The 19,084-nt window shown below is 41.7% G+C and overlaps 1 protein-coding gene across 7 annotated transcripts in view; it reads left to right on the top strand.

The window, feature by feature from the left end:
* The window catches only part of LOC122530898 (protein groucho), a 131,051-nt gene that overhangs the window by 3,343 nt on the left and 108,624 nt on the right, over positions 1-19,084 (top strand). For all 7 annotated transcript variants that reach the window (XM_043658287.1, XM_043658286.1, XM_043658281.1 and 4 more), the window contains exon 2: positions 2,639-2,842. In XM_043658287.1, coding sequence (XP_043514222.1) covers positions 2,807-2,842 — 36 coding nt within the window. In that variant the 5' untranslated portion in view covers positions 2,639-2,806. The remainder of the gene's footprint in view (positions 1-2,638; positions 2,843-19,084) is intronic.

The following is a 19,084-nucleotide window of genomic DNA, read 5'->3' as shown; positions in this document are numbered from 1 at the left end:
TAATGACACGTGCACGTGTATGAAATCGCTCCGTATGTCAATGTGCGAATGATAACAACGAAACCCTTCGTTCCGATGAAAAATTTTATACTCCACTACGTTTTATTCCTGAATGTTTTCATTTCGGTATTTTAAATTATTCAGTCACTTTCAATTCCGAATTTGCATGCATAGCTGTCATAAACAGTGCTGTATTTTATTATTTGTATAGTAATACATATGTACGTAATTCGCACGTGTATGAATTTTGTTTCATATGTCTGATTTATTATGTGAAAATTACTTGAGGAAGATCCCTAACGCAAGCCGTTAATACTTGTATGTACCTATATATATTCCTATACGAGTGCTCACTTATTTTGAAATTTTTGTTGACCCGTAATATTATGTTTCGTAAAATTTATGAAATTTTGAATTTCGTCAATTTATATATATCTTATATCCTACATATCATGAACTGAGGTGTTCTCAAGGGGCTCAATTTGACACGAACAGAAATATAACTGAATTTTAGATATTTAAATTATCTGGAATTTTTTAATTTATTTCAAATATTCGAAGAAATCGAGTTTCTTGGAAAACTCGAGCCACGAGGTTACACGAATCACTTAAATAATCGCGTGACCGATTTGATTCGACAAATCAAATTACCCGTCTCGAATTCCGAATGCACGGACGATTATAGCATGTGAGAGTCATGGAGGAGTAAATTACACGTGCAAACTACTGCAAGATACGCGTTGAATTCCACATGTCTGCGACCTTTTCAAATCACACGTGACATTAACAAACCAAAGGAACATCTATGTTATCGTCGAAGGTACAAATAAACTGCGCGATCTTTTTTTTTTTTTTTTTCTTTTGTTTAATTAATTCAACTGACCGATCGTTCATATTTTAATTTTCCCAAATTACCATTCCCTACGGTTAATTTAAATTCACGCATAACGAGTCATTTGTTCATCGTCCGCCATTATCCGTATTTCGACGCATCTCGTCTCGCCACGATGTTGAAATTTTTAATTGTTAATTAAATACAGTTAAATACACGGGCGTTAAGCGCGAGGAAGTCTCGTAACGCGTGGAAGTAGACTGTTTACCGAAAACAGTATTTTCAAAAAAATACAGCACGCAGTTTTCCGTACGTGACATTCCGCTGGTGTAACATCTTTGCGTTTCGTCTAAACAAGGGGGCGCTCGGCTCACCTTCTTCCCCCTTCCCCGTAACGCCAGTTGCCACCCTTTTTTCCTACTTTTCTCTCCGTACTTTGTCATTCTGCGTTAGAAACACGCCTCGGAGATTAGGATAAATGTTCTCGGAACAGTGACGGAGCATGGTTTTACACGCCTCGTAAATCGAACGATAAATTGATCGCCCAGATTCATAAAGCCGCACACACAGCCGACGTATACATATATTATTTCGAAATCCATATGTAATGCGTAGCTGGAAATTTTTCCGTCCCATGAAAACTATAAATGACACGGATGGCTTTTATTTTTTTTTTTTTTATTTTTTTTCCCCCTCCCCCCTCCCTCCGTAAATTAAGCTTACAGTTGCTTTGATGCATTTTTCAATCGTTTTCATGTTACACGTGTACGAACGAGGAACGTGAAATGTCGTTGTTAAAACTGATTGAGAGTTTTAAGTTATTCGTTATTTATTTTTATGCTCGCGATATTGATTTTATCTTTCTACGAACAATCGATGTAAATTTAGTTAACGTCGTATAGAATCTTTCGCTGATTACCGAAAACTTTTTTCCGTTTTCTATGGACGTAAACGCGCATAACTTGTTGTTTTACGGTTTTTTTTTTTTTTTTCTGTTGCCACAAATTGCTCACGGGATTCGGTATATCGCACGCGTTTACACGGCGCGATAGTGTAGTTAATGTATGCGCAGTTTGTTCATTTTGAACAAAGCTTTAACAACTTCCACAGTATTAATCCACCGAATATTTAAATTTCAATTTGTTTTCAAATCAGTTTAATTTTATTAAGAGCTTTAAAAGGCAATTGTTATCGCTATAAAATATCGCTGTGTCAAATCTATAAAATCTCCATCTGACATTTCGTGTATTTTTTATAATTAATATATTTTCTATAATTAATTATAGAGCCGAAAAATTTTGAGACCTATTATTTTAATAAATTTGATGTTAAATTAAATCAACTACAAAACGAGTCGCTCGCATCGATCAACCTCACGAAGCAGAGAATTGTTTTTTAAAATTTATTTTGGAGTTATTCCTATCGTTCCTTTGTACTAAACAAATTTACGGAAATCATTTACATGTTCCTTTGACCATACGGCTCCAGCAAAAAAGTCGGGAAACTCATTAAAAATGGAGTTGTTCGAGGTTACATACTTTTTTAAGCGAGTCGTGTTTATGTCAGCCGTATAATCTTACCAAGTGATTAAAAGCCAATTGAAGTACTTACTCACGACGTCATCGAGCGCTCGAAAAGCAGTTCGTATCGGTCCGAACGGCGTAAACGATCTATGCGAGAGTAATGATTTAGTTCTAAGAAAAGCAACAGAGTCACGCGAAATCATCGCTACTTCTTGCGAAGATGTTTACGAAACACACCTCGTTTTCGTTCAAAGTAACGAATCGTGTCGTGTTATAATTACAGTCGGCGAAGATCTAGATACTGAACACTGAAGGAAGACCGTTGGCGTACCTCCAAGATCCTGAGAATGTCGCTGCAAAGATCGAGCCGGGGAATGGACCATGAAGTGACCGTGTACAAAGGACATTGCGGACGCGTGTGATTCTTACGGAGTATTTAGCCACAATTAAGATGTACCCCGCGCCGGCGAGACACCCAGCCGCTCCCGTAAGTACTATAGCCAAAAGAAAGGTAGATATTAGTAGTAGATTCTATCGAGTAGAATCTCGTTTACACGAACGAAGCGAATGTTTCCATTTCACAGTTACAAACTCGTAAGCGAGCCTATACAGTAGCTTCGATTATACGAACGTGTACTTTTGTGATTAACACAATCGACACGATAAGAATGATTACTGTTAGATTTTTTTTTTTTACTTTCTATCACGAGATCAGAGACAAGCTCACGTTCACTTGGAGCAGTTTTATTGAAAAAAATAGAAATTGGAGATCTCGTTTTCCTGGTGAAAGACTGATGAGTATTCTAATTTTATATCAAATTTTGTAATTCGAATTAATAAGAAAGGCTATGAACTGTGAGTGTGAGTGGGCACATTCGACGATCCGAATTATTTCTCCTCTTGCGTCTGTTCTGATAAACGAGGTTCTACTAAAACTAAAGGCTAACTTCTACTGAAAATAAAAGAGAAATGGAAGCCGAAAGGCAGAAAGTAAATAGAAGGCCACGGTCCCTTGTTTTACTTTCTTTATCGTCGTCTTTTTCAAGTTTCTCGAAACACGGCGAGTGAAACACGGTTGTCGCGGTCGAAATTACGAGAGGTGCGGGCGTTACTCTCGCCTGTAACTCGAGATACCGCGAACTTGGCCAATTTTTATTGTGTGTCCGACGTAGTTCCGCCGTGGAATCGCTAATTTTTGTAATTTTCTTTTCCTCGGGGGAAATTTTTATGATGTATGCTTTATGGCGCCGCGGCGAGTACCTCTCCCCCCTCCGGTTGCAGAAGAAATGTTTGTACGAACGCGTTGTTGACTTGTGTATTAAAAAAAAAAAAGAAAAAAAAAAAGTAGTTCCATCCAGTGGAAGAGGCATTAAGCAGAGAATCCAAGTAAAACGTTTCTAGCGAACTATACAGATACTAGACGAATGTAGAATTTCTAAATTTCTCATAGTTGTGTTCATAAGCTTAAGAATACGTAAGGTAACTTCAAATAATTTCATATAACTTCTACAAAACGAACAAACTATGGTGTTATCGTTTGCACGTGACGAATGACTTTGAATAACATAAATAAAAAAAAAATTCAAACGATAATGCAAAAGAGGGATAACACGTGGCTAAGTGCAAACGTAAGGCTGAGATTTTTACGATTTTCAATTGAAAACGTGTTAATTGTCAGTTTGCCGAAAAAAAAAAAAAAAAAGAAAAAAAAAACAGACGAGAAACCAGAGAGAAGGAGGATTTATTGCATTAGCTTGAAATTTCATTTCTTCTTATAATATTGCTATCGCGATGAACCGGCGCGGCGCTGCGCTGTGGGGAGAAGCGCCTTAACCACTTCTACAGGCGAGGAATAAAAGGCGTCGGTGCTCGTGAGCTTTCAACTTTTCTTTTCAAAGTAGTTACCCCGTCAGTTGCTCTAACACTATCGCGGCACCGCCGGCCGCCCATATTATCTCTGTCTCTCTGTCTCTCTCTCTCTCTCTCTCTTCTTCTTCCTCTTCTTCTTCCCCCCCCCCCCTTCACCAGCCCACTTATGGGGTGGCTCCAATTTTAATTCACCGCTTTGTTCGTTGTTTGAACTATTAAGCGCTCGCCCGCCAAGATTCTTGGCGCGCGGGGGTGGGGAAAGAAAGAAAGAAAGAAAAAAAAATTTACCGAGTCGATGTTATTTTTCCTGCTGCTAGATTTTTATTTATCCGCGACGGTGTATCGTTACGTGTGATCTCGGAGCGTAAAACAGCCAGTGTTACGGGTGTTTTTTAAACGTTCCCTCTAAAATGGTTAGCACCGCCGCCACGCGAGATATCACTCGAATACAGTTGCATATGTAAATATCCTTCTTTCGCGTGGATTTTCACATTTTTCTCGGCTCGCAGTTAAGCCTTCCGGCAGCCGCCTTCGCGCTACCACTCGTGTTTTCTCTCTCTCTCTCTCTCTCTCTCTCTCTCTCTCTCTCTCTCTTCTTTTTCTTTATTCCTTCTTTTTTTCTGTCTCGTTCTTTCTCCTCCTCGCGCCAGCTCGTTGCAAAGAATAAACCAAATGGCGGTTACGAAGTTTACGGAAGAAAGGATCGGCACGGAGTAATATAATTGCAGGGTCATAGTAGAAAAAGCATTTCTCCTTTATATGCGCTTGAAGCCGCGGGCCGCCTTTGCATTTTCATTTTCTTACTGCAAATAATTCCACTATTCAAAGAATGCTTTGGCCCCGGCCGCGCGCACTCTTTTTTACTTTTCCGCCGCCGTTATAATTTCACGCGTCACATAAGCTCAAAGTCCTTTATGCGAAACGAGACCACCGGAGAATTCGCTGACACAGGAGGCCTCTAGAAATTGTAGAGATTATTTATAGAGGGAGAGAGAGAGAGAGAGAGAGAGAGAGAGAGAGAAAGAGAGGGTGAATACAAGTCAACGTACAACAATTGCCGTTCGTAGAAGCAGGCTGGCTGGCTGGCTGGCTGGCTGGCTGGTTGGCTGGCTGTATGGTGCCCGGTGCCGTTGATATGTGGGCACACTTGCTGGTTGTTTGCTTATTGGCGCTAATGTGGCGCCGTTCAAGGGGCACAAAGTGGTTCAATCATTTCCTCGTGAGGATTCTTAAAGAGTAAAATCGCTCTTGCGATAATACGCGGTTTATTCTATTCATAGACGACGAATGCGTACGCGTCGTAGCAGAACATTCGATCCCGATTGGACACTGACCACCGCCACGTGAACGCCGCCTCGTTCCGTTCTGATTATTTGATACGTCGTTATCGGTACTTTCGTTTAGGGAAACTGACATCGCCAGTTTCCGTTTTCTCATAACAAATTTGTGAATTATGGGACGTTCGAGTGAAACGCCACTGAATGGTGGAGTACTCGATATTTAATTCGCACGTCGTTGAAATTTGTATTGTACTCTGTATAGCGATGCAAGACTGTGAAACAGTGAAAAGTTTCTCTTTGCTTTTGAAAATTGATACCTGTCGAGCGTAACCGCGTGGACGGAATAAAATACAGAAGAGAACGCAGAATTAAGAACAGCTTCAGCACGAATGTATGGGACGTGACGCGTCTGGAGTCTCTTCGCTTGTCTCCAGTTTCGGAGCGGAGAAATTGATTTCGAATTTACGATCGGGGATGATAGATGGTCCGGAGTCGTAATAGAAGCGAACGGTCCATCCTAAGCGCTAAGAACTGACCCATTCTCTACACTTGGCAACCAAACAAATGACGAGGATGGCTACGACCATTGTGCTCGTAACTCTGTAACTCGAGCTTTCACGAAGAAGACATAGATAATAAAAGCAGAAGTTCGCTAAATGACGCGAGTGATTCTCAAAGATCGTCGACGATTATTCTTGCTCCGAAAAATTCCGTACGCAGAGTGAGAAAGATTTTGAGAAATTTTGTGAAAAGAATGTTCATAAAATAAAGTGTTTTTTTTTTTTTTTTTTTTTAAATATTAGATACGTTTGAGAAACTTCGAAAGATAGTTGTAGGTGTGTATCTTGATAAAGAAGCACGAGGAGCGCGCTGGTTCTGATCTCGTTACTGTCAAACGGATGGTGATAATAGAAACGATAACTGGCACAGTAACGACTGTTACCCTTGATTGTCTAATGTGTCCTACAGAGGAAGTAAAGAACATAATCAGCTTACTATGCACGAACGTGCTGATTCCAGGCAGACTGTTCGCACGTACACCGTCCATAAGTTGCGGAACATTTAATACACCTTAACACAGACGCAAGTGGACGTTATTATACGCAATTATAAAGTCAACCTGTTGAAAAGGAAGAAAAAAAAAAAAAAAAAAAAAAAAAAAAAACGGAAGAAATCGTATCACGTTTTTGAAGATTTTATTACAAAGCTTAATAAAAATTAATGAGCACTCCGTGACCTTACGGTTTAAGAGTGCGTCCATTTCCTTTTGTTCCCGACGATTTTATCGTTTATCGCGCAAAACTTCGTAAAATATTACAGCCGTTTGATATAAAGTTGTTTGGCCACTTTGTGCCAGCGTCCCGTCTTTTGACAATTATCTAATTGTGTTTTGCAATTATGTAGAACGCACCGCGAACGATACACGATATAATTGCACTGTGTGGCCGGGAGCTGTTGTAACGTCTACGCGGAACGAACGTTTGATCAATTAACGATATGTACATATTTACAACGCATAAACGAAGGAAAAACCAGGGGGCAAAAGGAAATGTCACGGTAACGAAAAGTCTTGCGACCTCTTTGCAAATGCACCGCCGCTGACTTGTACCGTGCATTATAGTAAAGGACAAAGGGACGCGCTTTGTTTCCTCCTCTCTTTCTTCTCTTTTAGTCTTTTCCTACCCACTTCAATGTTTCTCTCTCTCTCTCTCTCTCTCTCTCTCTCTCTCTCTCTCTCTCTCTCTCTTACACACACACACGCACATACACACATTCGCTTGTTCATTCGTATTCCGTCTGCATTCACAATCTTTTGCATCGTTTATGCTGTTTGTACGTGAGACTCCACCGGTTTTTCGATGTCTCCTCTTATTAAAGTATTTAAGTTATAATCTCATTGAATCTACAAAGCACGAAGAAAACGACTTCCGCGCAAGCCCATAAATATTCCCCGAATCTCTATCGAATAGCGCCTTCCATCTTCCTTCAAAGTTTATCAAAAAAATTGAACGTACGCGGCGTTTCTCAAATGATTATTTGTCGCGTGGAAAAATTTGAAACTCTCGCTTCACCGTACATTTCGAATTCTTTCCTCTTATTAAAAATTGGCGTTGCAGCAACAAAGGAAACACATTGCCGTCGTAATTATTTCGTCGCGAAAGCTTTTACAAATAAAATGTTACAATTACCGGTGTCGCGATGAAATTTTCGCGACTTCCAAATTAAGATTCCAAAAAAAAAGATTACACGATTCACGACAGTACATTATTGTCGTCGTACATTATTGTGTCAACGCTAACCGCGTACGTGTCCATCGAAACGAATTTAAAAGTCGAGAGGATTTCCGGTTTTAATCGAACATCGTTCACCGTTAAGATGATGCTCGAAAATCCCGTTGGTCGACAATGCATCCGGATAGAAAAAGCAAAATTGCAACATAAAAATGATTCTCCACCGCGAGTTTTTTCAGCGCGTCGACGACGACGGGGTTGGGGGGGGGGGGGGGGGGGTGGAGGTTGGGATCGAGGGGGCGGGAAGGCGGGGGGCGCGACGCTGGTATACGCCGATGACAATCGCTGATCAAATTGCACGACGACTAATTGTTCGTCGAGTCGTCCCATCCGAATTGAAACGAGGAGCGAAAATTGAAATGCTCGCCGGAGGGTCACTTGATTCTGAAATAGAAAAAGTCATACTAGACGGCCGATTGGTAACAATGGATGCCAATGACGAATTTATACTTTCGAGATGCGCTCGCGGAGGAGGCAGACGCAGTTTTTCTCTCGTCGAATCCCGTTTCTCTTGCGCGCAGGCGGCAGGAAATCTATTTCAACGTACATGTACACACAACGTGGCAGCTTCGTCCGTGTGCGCTGTGTGCATATTTTGAAATTTTTCTTGACGCAATTGTATATTGTTGAAGCCAATCTGAAAAATTTTACACGACATACGAAAGTTTCAAGTAACATTCGTAGCAGGTAATTTTTCGTTCGGTAAAAAAATTAGCAGATACACGTATTTGTCATGTTTAATAAACACGTTTAAATAATTCTGTAACGAAACGGTAATCTCTGCGAAATACTTTGCAGTTTTCCATATGTGCGTTTCCAGATTTGTTTCGAGCCACGATAGAGTCGTGGTTCGTTGCAGCGCAGCAGCAACATGGTAAAACATTCGTGAGAAGTTTCCGCGAGTGTGCAAATGCCGGTTGTGTGTGTATATCAGTTGTTGCAGTCCCGTGCTATAGAAACGGTAGTCTTGCAATTTTATTGATTCCCATTGGGAAAATTAGCACGAAGAGTTACGATATCTTTACAGCCGCGTCTTGTATAAAAGTGCCTTAACGTTTAACGTTGTTACATAACGTGAACTCGTTCTCTTCGAGGCGATAAAAATGCTCTCCCAAGATTTCGCGTCGACGAGAACCGTTTTCGTTTCATCTCGGTTCGTCTTGCAAGCAATGGAAACTTTCCAAAGTTTTTTCTTCGCGCGAATGCTCTTAACCTGCCGCTGCCGCCGCGTCGCGAGTCGCCGAAATATCCTTCCTGGCTTAACTGATACAGAAATTCGGTAATTCAGTTTTTATACGCACGGTTCACGGATTTGATCGCGATACATTTCGCCAACAATATATATATACATACATATATGTATATATACCGTGATATATACGTCGCATACGATTTTTACGAGACACACACGTACACATGTTATCAAACAAATTTTTCGGTATTTCCGGCCCGATGCATCTGGCAATTTTAGTATTTTTGTACACACGCCGGACACACGGTGTATACACATGTATTTACACGCCTGGATCTTTATTTAATACGTAAATAGCGGAATTTTAAACAGAATCAGATATGTGTGTGTATTTTCCGGTCTGTTTGACGCCCAAAAAACATTATTCCTTGTCGAGCAAAAAATTGTATTGTTTTTTCGTGCGTCGGATGTTTAAACGGGAAAGTAGGAACGTGATGTGTCATGTTAATAACGGTTAACAGACAATTGGATGAATTTCTCGTAATAATTTTTGCGCTCGGATTATTTACGATAATATCGTTATCGGCACGTGTTGGGATGGAATATTATATCGTTCGTAACGGTTTCGCTCTGCGCTCTGTTTGTGCCGTATCGGTGAATTGTTTATCATAATTGAAATTAAAAAGGTTTACAGGAAACACGTACGTGCGTGTGTATCGTGAATTTCGCGTGCCTCTCTTCTCGCACGGCAAACAACGATAGAGAGAGCAGCGCGTCTCTCTCTCTCTCTCTCTCTCTCTCTCTCTCTCTCTCTCTGTGCGTGTGTGTTCGCAGCGATATCCTTCGCTCGAAAATACGAACAAAAACGATCTGCTGGTCGATGAAAAGCGCTTGGAGTGATTAATCGCGAGGATTAATTAATCGCAGAGGGAGCAAGAAACCGCATGGTTTCGCTGATTAATCCGTCGCCGGATACTGGCGATGGTGGATACGGCGCGCGACGACGTTTCGTGAAATCGTAATCAGACGGATGGTCTTTTTCATCGTCGGATGATGGACTACGGACGCACGTACAGAAGACTTCTGCCCCGTCCCTTATTATTCTATTCTTCGTCCAACGCTACACCTACATACCTATCGTTTTCTAACAAACGTCGTTCCATTTGCTTTCGTTAGGCGAGAGACAAAGGTTCAAAACAGATATACCAAGATATCGGGGCCGTGAAAATTTTAACGACCCCTCCGCGATAAAACGTGACCGCTCCGAAAGTTTTCGTTTTCTTCGCTGCGTTAGAAACGCTCGTTTGGATTATCCCGTAGCGTGGATTCGATCTCTTGGTAACTTTTGTGGGAGGGGAAAGAAGAGAAGAAATGACGCATGCATGTTTTCCCGTGCACGCGCGCACGAATCACGTTGAGATAGAAAGTGGAAGGGAAGGAAAGAAAGCCGTTTTCGGGTTGCAGCCCCCGTAATTGGTGGGTTTTAGCGACATAATTCTTGGTCCCGAGGCATATCGCAAGCCTATGGGCTTTAAGCCTTCGTCGACGGGTCCATTGGGGCGGTTGCCCACCTCTTCTCATATACACATCGTCGTCCTCTTTCTCGTTGTGTACACGGGGGTGCGGCTCGGGCTTTACCCGACTGTTGGGATCCGTTAGGCTCCGGAGTTTGAGGGTAAGAACGGTATGACAAGCATTTGATGAGGGGACTAACGCCACCCACTGAAATCCCAACGAGTGGTTCTCATTTCCCCCGCTATTGAAAACAATGTTCCGGCGTTCTGTGCGAGTAAAGTTCAATGATTCAATGGGTGATTCGTACGAAGTTTTCTCTCTCTCTCTCTCTCTCTCTCTCTCTCTCTCTCTCTCTTTTTCTTTTCCATTCTCTCGATCTCTTGCCACGCACGTCGAGAACTTTTTTTGTCCCAAAATTGCAATGTTTCCTCAGTTTTAAGTATATTCAAGTATAACAAATTTATTAATAATTTCTATCCAAACGCGAAAGCGACGAATTTATTGTATACGGGTATTGGTCGCTCGTTATGGTCCGCAATCAGTTGCCAGCGCAAGTTGGTTAACCTCTTGCCGCGCACGTCGGGAATTTTTCGTCTCAAAATTCCAATGTTTCCTCAGTTTTAAGTATATTCAAGTATAATAAATTTATTAATAATTTCTATCCAAACGCGAATGCGACGAATTTATTGTACACGGGTATTGTGGTCGCTCGTTATGGTCCGCGCAATCAGTTGCCCGAGCGCAATTGGTCAAGAACAGAATTGCTGCAAACGGTAATAACGTGAAAATTTCCGGGACGAAAAATTTTACAAAGCAAGTTCTCTCGCCTTCGTCTCGAAACCGTAGACTACAGTAGTAGTGTAAACTTCGTTCGTATAGACTTGACGAGGGGCAACTAGTTCAATAATTGGAGTTCATGCAGTAACGAGTCCGCTCATTCTCTCCGCCACCTACGATTTTTCCTTCGTAGGAGGCTTGCACTCACGTTCGTAAGCCTAATCTCCCATGAGGTTTAACGTTCGCTTGACGCAGCCAATAATTATAATTACCAGAACGTTGTTGTTGGTGTATATTGTTAGGTGGTTGCTCGCGTATCTCTTGCCTCGACGAAATAAATGAAACGACTCGGATGGAAGGAGGAGAGCTGTGACTCGAGGCCGAGCATAGTTCGCCGCTTGGAAACACAAGGCAGAGCAAGTCAACGGGATTTTCTACCTGCAGCCCGTTTATACCGCCATTGTGCAGTCCGGGTGCGTTTTTCCTTGGTGACGGACGTGCGGTCGAAGAATGTAACGTTGCCGTGGAAGATTGATCACCACTGCCAACTGTGCCGGGAACGTCGCAACACTCTTGCCACACCGGGGAGTCACCGAGTGTCCTCCGCCAGTGATTCTCACCGGCGCCCAGCCTCCCCTCGTCGCCCATTTATACACCGCCGTAAGAAAGTTGAGAACCGCTGAGTGGTTCTTGTCCAACATTTACATTTACATGTCGAACGAGGTTCGACCCTCGGCTATCCTCGTTAAAGCACAGAAGGGCAGGAGAGAAGGGCATGGTCAGAAATATACGTGCACACACGTATATATGCACGCATATGTATATATATATATATATATATATATTCATATGTACTTACGCCCGTAGAATGGCCGTCAGTGTCATCCGCATGATTGTCGGCGCGGCGAATGATGCGTATCGATCAAAACACCGGCTCGGTATATCTGAAACAACGAGCTGCTCTTCTTGGAAGACACGTGAAAATATTCTCCAGACGGTATATGTCGGAATATTGTGCCTGCGTTGTCTGTCGCGACAGGCCGCGCAAGTTTTATGGGGAAATTCTTTTGAAGGTATTGGCCACTTGCGGACCATGACGAGTGACCAAACACCGTATAAAATAACTCATTGGTATGATATCAGACATTATTGACAAGTAATATTTATACTTAAATATATATACTTAAAGACTGAGGAAATGTTGCAATTTTGGGAAAGAAAATTCTCGACGTGCGACGGCACGTCATTCCAATGCAAGAGGTTGAGCTTGCGACACGTAATAATCCAAATATCTTTCGTTTGGCAGCGTTGGCAGTGTGTAATTTCTGGAATTCGGTGAATGAAACATTTCATTCAAATTCCATCTCCTTAGCTGGAAAATCGTAAAAATACAAGTCACTGAATTAGAATTGCTGATAGAACCTTACCCATTTAGTGCGTGAAAATTTGAGTTGTTGAATTCTGTTCTTCGCGTTCTTCTTTCAAACGGTTAGGTCTTATTTGGGAAGGATTTTGAGAATAAGCAGACAACGCGCGCTCCCGTGTCGTATGGTCAGGACGATTATCGCTTGGAAATAGAGGCGTGTAAAGTAGAGGGAAAGATCGATAAAAAAGTACATGTTTGCTGTGGGTCCGTGTAAAGGTGTGTACTGCCACAGTAGAGAGCCTGGAGCGAGATGCACGAGGGGGAAGGTTGAAATGGGAAAAAAGAAAAAGAAGAAAATGCCATCGTTCTTGCAGACGATAAACGTTTCATCCCTCGCGTGACGAAGGCGTTTTACTTCGATATCGTCCACGTGCTCGATCCTGATACAATGAGCTTCCTGGCAGAGCCACTCGATGGCTATTTCGAGAATTCTTCGGTCTCGTTGGTGAAACTTGCTCAGCCTCTGTTTGCTCTTTTGTTAAAACGATTTCGAACCGACGAAACCGAAGGAAATTGAAGTTTTTAGGATTTCGTTTTGCGCCGTTGTTTGTTTAAAATGTAATAACTAACATATATAGTTGTGTAATTATGTTTAAAATGTAAAATAATTTAAAATACATTGTAGTCGTTGTTTCAACAAAATACCCATAGTGTCATTTCGAGTTCGAAAGCGTATGGTTCAGCGACTCGAAATTTTGGATTAGGATAGAATATACTACTTCTCTATAATATTAGGATAGGATATACTACTTCTCTATATATACCCACAGTGTCATTTTGTTCGAAAGCGTATAGTTCAACGACTCGAAATTTTGGATTAGGATAGAATATACTACTTCTCTATAATTTTCAGAGCCCCTTTTCTCTCATTCAAGTTGAAGCTCGTGGGAATTGTGGCTCGTATCGAATTTTCAATTTTAATTCTTCAAACTGGAGATCAATAAACGCACGATGCTAAATTTCCATCTGGCACGTTACGACGTGGCACGTTATAACAACGAAACGTCCACCGAAGACTGAGAAGACGATCGTAATAATCTTCCAACGTGACTCTCAATCGTTACCAACCCAAGAACGTTCTCACTTTCTACGTCTCCTAATTACTTCCTTCGCGCAACTTCACGGCTCGCTCCGTTTGCACAATCATCGATGTTAATTACAATCGTCCACGGTTAATTACACGCGTTCCACAATCTGGTGCGGTGAACTAAAGCCCGGCGCGATCCTGCCCACACACGCGCCCGTATTTTTGCCCGGACCGGTCCCACCGTATCGACGAGTACGTTTCCACAGACGATAAATCTTGTTTTAGTCGCGCGTAGGTTAAGGGGAACTAGCAACACCCAGGGGTGACTATAGCATTGTGCCCGGCCAACGATGCTACTCGTACACACGCACACACACACACACAAAAGCGCGCGCGCGCGCGTGCGTGTGTCGGTACACACAACCCTATTAAGAACAACACTGTGTGTGTTTGTGTGTGTGTGCGTGTGCGCGCGCCCCGTTCTGTCGTTGGATCACGTCGCCCTGGGTCTGCTGCGGGAGAAGCGAGGTTATATTCCGTCGGTCCTCTACTCCGCTGCATTGTGCGCACTGCCATGAAACGTCTAACCTATAATAATCATACCGATATACAAGACGAGCTTCGTGATGCTCGGCTCTCTCGGCGCTGTGTTTCGCGCGTGTGCGTGTACGTGCACGCCGACCCGAGCGGTAACGCGGCCGTCAATCCGCCATTGCGACACGGACGTGAGGTTACGCGCGTGAACGAGAGAAAAGCGAGCTTCGAACATCCTTCCCTCTCTCTCTCTCTCTCTCTTCTTGGTCTCTTTTGCCACACGATCTCTCATACCATACAGAAATGCAACGCGGATCTCGTAAGAAATTGTAGCGAAATCCGATTGCTTGCGTATCTCCGATGGATTCTCCAATGGATTCTCGGGTGTTTCGTTGGAATAGTTCCAGTAATACGGTTCGTTAATGGAGGCGAAAGAAGGACTCGAGCGTCCGGTTCATTCGTCGAGGCAAGATCTCCCGCTTGGCCGGATCATCTCTGGGGCACGTGTATTTCTTTCGTTCGTAACGTTGGCGAAAAGTAGCGACGGATTTGTTGGAATTGGCGGCTGCTCTGCTTGGCGTTGTCAGGTGTCGTATTCTGTCACTTGTATCAGATATTACCAACTGCGATATTTCTGTCTGCGTGATAAATTGATCGCTGTATCGCAGTTATTCGGTAAATTACGGAGATTCACAACTCTAGTAACTTAATTGAGCAACAAATAGATATCTTTACTTTCGATAGAAGTGATCTCGCAGACTAAATTCGATCCTCGAAGAACGAACGGCAGGTTGAGGTCGTAAAAATTCTCTAGAACTCTCTTTTAGTTCGATTTCAAATCTTTATGTTAATTTTTTTGTAACAGTTCCAAGGATCTCTCCATGAAATTTTCCCTCATTTAATGCGTTGTTTATTCTCATTGTTACTCCATGTTTATTATATTCTACGTTTAGAAGTTTCTACGTCTATTCACCATAAACGAATATCCTCGTTGTTGCAATTAACCTAGCCTAATTATCTCTTCCAGTTTTATCTCTCCCTTCGGTATAACGTTATTCACGACTTAAAAGCAATCTACAACGTATAGGATCCGCGGGGCGCAGCTACGTTGGCGTTACAAGTCTCGTTTAATCGATAACTTTGCCAATAAGGAGGACGTCAGTCAATTCACTGCTGCTAATGGACCGCACGCTGTGTGCCGAAAACTACCGCGAGGTGTACTTACACTGTTCGTGACAGTGCTGAACCATTCTCGTACGAATTCTCGTGACAGATGTAATTCCGTAACAAAAAGGAGTAATAAATAAAAAAAAAAAAAAAGAAAAAAAGGAAAGAGTTGGTTCGTTTCGTTGTAATTCATCGTATAATATTTAGTTGCGAGAAAAATTACGCGAAACGCCTTTTAGCATCCCTTTCAAACATCAGTTACGTGCTCGCTATCGCAACGAAGATTCACGTATTCCAACAGCGCACCTCTGAACGGCAGGAATTTCACCACGTGCTCTCTCCCTCCCTGTGTTTCACCTTGGTCTTCTTCAACAGTCTCCCTTCTGCTCATCCACCCTCTAAATTCAGTCTAGGTTGTTCCCCTCACAAAGCGTGCACATTTTATGCCCCGACATTGATTGAGCATACGTTTTCCTTCAAGTTGCTTCGCAGCCAGACACTTCCAAAATGTGCTCTGTTCTATTATCGCGGAACTGTCTTCCTTTTTTTTTTCTTTTTTTTCCTTTCTTCTCTCCTCTGTAAAATGCATCGTGTAACAAACGACGCGCATCGTAGAAACAGACGATGATTAAACGAAGCTTTAAGATTTGTTGTTAATTTCACGGTTTTTTTTTTTTTCTGCGAGAATTAAGATTGATAAGTGTTGGGCTGGCAAGTGTTTTTATTTGAAAGAGTCACGAGCTTTTTCTTTTTTAAACTCTTGCGCTGGAATAACGTGCCACGTCGAGAATACTTGGCCGAAAATTGCAACATTTTCTCAGTTTCGAGTATATTTAAATGCAACCCAGGCAAAACAAATAATAAATTACTTCTTATTACTTGTTATCTGTTACTTCTTAATTTATTAATTCTTAGTAATTTCTATCCAGTGGTATAAATATGAATTCAAAAGCAAGACGAATTATTGTATACGGTTTAGTCACTCGTTATGGTCCGCGAACATCTTGCGCTGGAATGACGTGCCACGCACGTCGAGAATATTTGAAAATTGCAACATTTTCTCAGTTTTAAGTATATTGAAATATAATCCAGGCAAAATAAATAATAAATTTATTACTTCTTAGTCATTTCTATCCAGTGGCGTAAATATGAATTCGAAAAGAAGACGAATTGTTGTATACGGTTTTGGTCACTCGTTATGGTCCGCGAACCAGTTAACCTCATGCGAGGTTAACCTCATGCGCTGAAATGACGTGCCACCCACGAAAATGTTTGGCCGAAGATTGCAACATTTTCTCAGTTTTAAATATACCGAAATATAACCTAGGCAAAACAAATAGTAAATAAAAAATTTATTACACAAATTACATTTATATTAACAAATAATAAATTTATTTATGGTAATTTCTGTCCAGTGATGTACCGATGAATTCAAAAAGAAGACGAGTTGTTGTTTGGTCACTCGTTATGCTCCGCGAACCAGTTACTGTCGCAAGATGTTAATCTGACGACATGGAAAAGCGCTTTTGCAATTTTAAACACATGTTTCGTAATAATCACGTTCACGCACCGAAATTGCTCCGGACTCGTTGCAGCGTCGATATCGTCAGACGCTTGTTTTCGTTCTGAGGTGCCACTTCAAAAAAAAAGTGAGAAAGACGAGAGAGAGAGAGAGAGAGAAGGCGCTCTCGATTCTTTTCCGGTCGTTATCTTAAGCTCTATCACGTGCAACGCGTAACTAGCCACTTGGATCGCCGTTTCCTTTATTTGTCGTTTTATTAACGAACCGCGTGCGTAATTCAAAGACCCGGCCAGGCGTTTCGAATGGTCTGGGCTGTGTTATTCGCGGCGATATACGTCGACCATACCGTGTGGTCGTGTACGTATAGAAAAAAAAGTTACGCTTATTCGTCAGTGTTCACTGCATATCGATGCATCGATGTTTATTCAAGTGCAGCTGCATCGGCATCCTACGTCTGACTTTCAACAGCCTCGAAACACGATTTGAATAATTCCCAATAGCGTTGCCTCATCCAATTAGGCTCCTTCCCGCCATATGAAATAAGGGAACCACGAGGAGCAAATATTCGCGCGAATAAAACAGAAATAATGGAGAAAACTAAATGTATAGGCGTTCGTTTGGTCGGTCATCTTTTTTGGAGCAGCGTAATTCCATTCCTCGCGCACTTGTTTCTCAATCATTTGCGTCTCGCGATTCTTTTCATTTATCCGTATAGTTTGCAAAGTCTGTGGAAAGATAACGACGAATTTTGTATCGTAGAGACAAATCTTCTTTTATTAATAATAGTTGACGCTAATGTACTGCACGTGTTACAAATTAATTCTTATTATCGTCAGCAAAGATTTAAATCGTCATTTGTGCTACAATTCATAATCTTTTTATATAATCTGTAACATATAATCGAAATATTAAATATATATATGACTTATATTTTACATATTTATATATAATCGAAATATTAAAAATATATGAGTTTTACATATAATCGAAATATTAAAAATATATGAATTTTACATATAATCGAAATATTAAAAATGAATTCTACATATTGTCGAAATATTAAAAATACATGAATTTTACATATAATCGAAATATGAAAAATGTATGAATTTTACATATAATCGAAATATTAAAAATATTAAAAATACATAAATTTTACGTAAAGTCGAAATATTAAAAATATACGACTTACGTTTTACATATCAAAGAGTCAAATTGAATTTGCAAACAAAAGTGTCCGCGGTCTGTTTAATCCAATAAAAGTCGCACGGTTTTTATTAATATCAGAAACAAACAAAAATGTGAAGAAAGAAAGGGGAGAGAGATTACCCGATCCTGACAGTAATTTTAACCTATGTGCGCGTGTATGTTGAATTTGTTCTGAAAGCCGCCTAACCCGGACGCGCGTTGCGTCCTCGAAAGTGTTGTGAACGCGCCCTTAAGGGGCTTCTCTCGCTTACGTCATTCGATCTTTGGTCTATCCTCGGCCCTGCGAAGACCTATTACCTTATTTACGATTCGCATGGCCATTATCTCCTGGCAACAAAGTGAACCAGCCGGTTTTTCGATACGACGATCCACTGTGCGTCACACAGGCACGCACGCGCGCACACAATTACACGCGCGCACATAGACGCGCTTACGCGTGCTCCTTCATTGATTTCGCTGGTGTGAAAGGGGAATCGGGCAGACAATGAATACAAAGGCCCCCGTGGTATATAGAGGTCGGGCAAAAGCGTGCTCTCTCTTGTCGAGGCGCCCAGAGAACGGAAGACTTTTGTCTTCGCTCGTTAATAACAGTTTTGACACAGAGAAAGAGAAAGAGAGAGAGAGAGAGAAAGAGCGCGGCATGGCACACACGGATGATTGGACGGCTTATGGCCAGGCAGAGGAAATTATTGAAAAATTGATTTTTTTTACCATTCGAATCCGGCTCCCTTTTGATCAGGGGAATGAATCACACGGAGCATCGACGCGTGGGCTCATCTTGCGTGCGCCAGCGCGCATCGTCGGCTCAAGCGCTCTGCTTGCGTGCGACTCGTTGGTTCATACAGGAAAATCCGATAGTCGCGTTCAAAGAATGGTTCGAAAAACGGAAAGGGAAGAAGGGAATGTGATTGAACAAAAAA

The sequence above is a fragment of the Frieseomelitta varia genome, unplaced genomic scaffold (genome assembly GCF_011392965.1).
Source record: "Frieseomelitta varia isolate USP_RPSP 00005682 unplaced genomic scaffold, Fvar_1.2 scaffold_363, whole genome shotgun sequence".
Taxonomy (NCBI): domain Eukaryota; kingdom Metazoa; phylum Arthropoda; class Insecta; order Hymenoptera; family Apidae; genus Frieseomelitta; species Frieseomelitta varia.
Note: the sequence above shows the minus strand (reverse complement) of the source record. Positions and strands in the feature narration are given on the sequence as shown.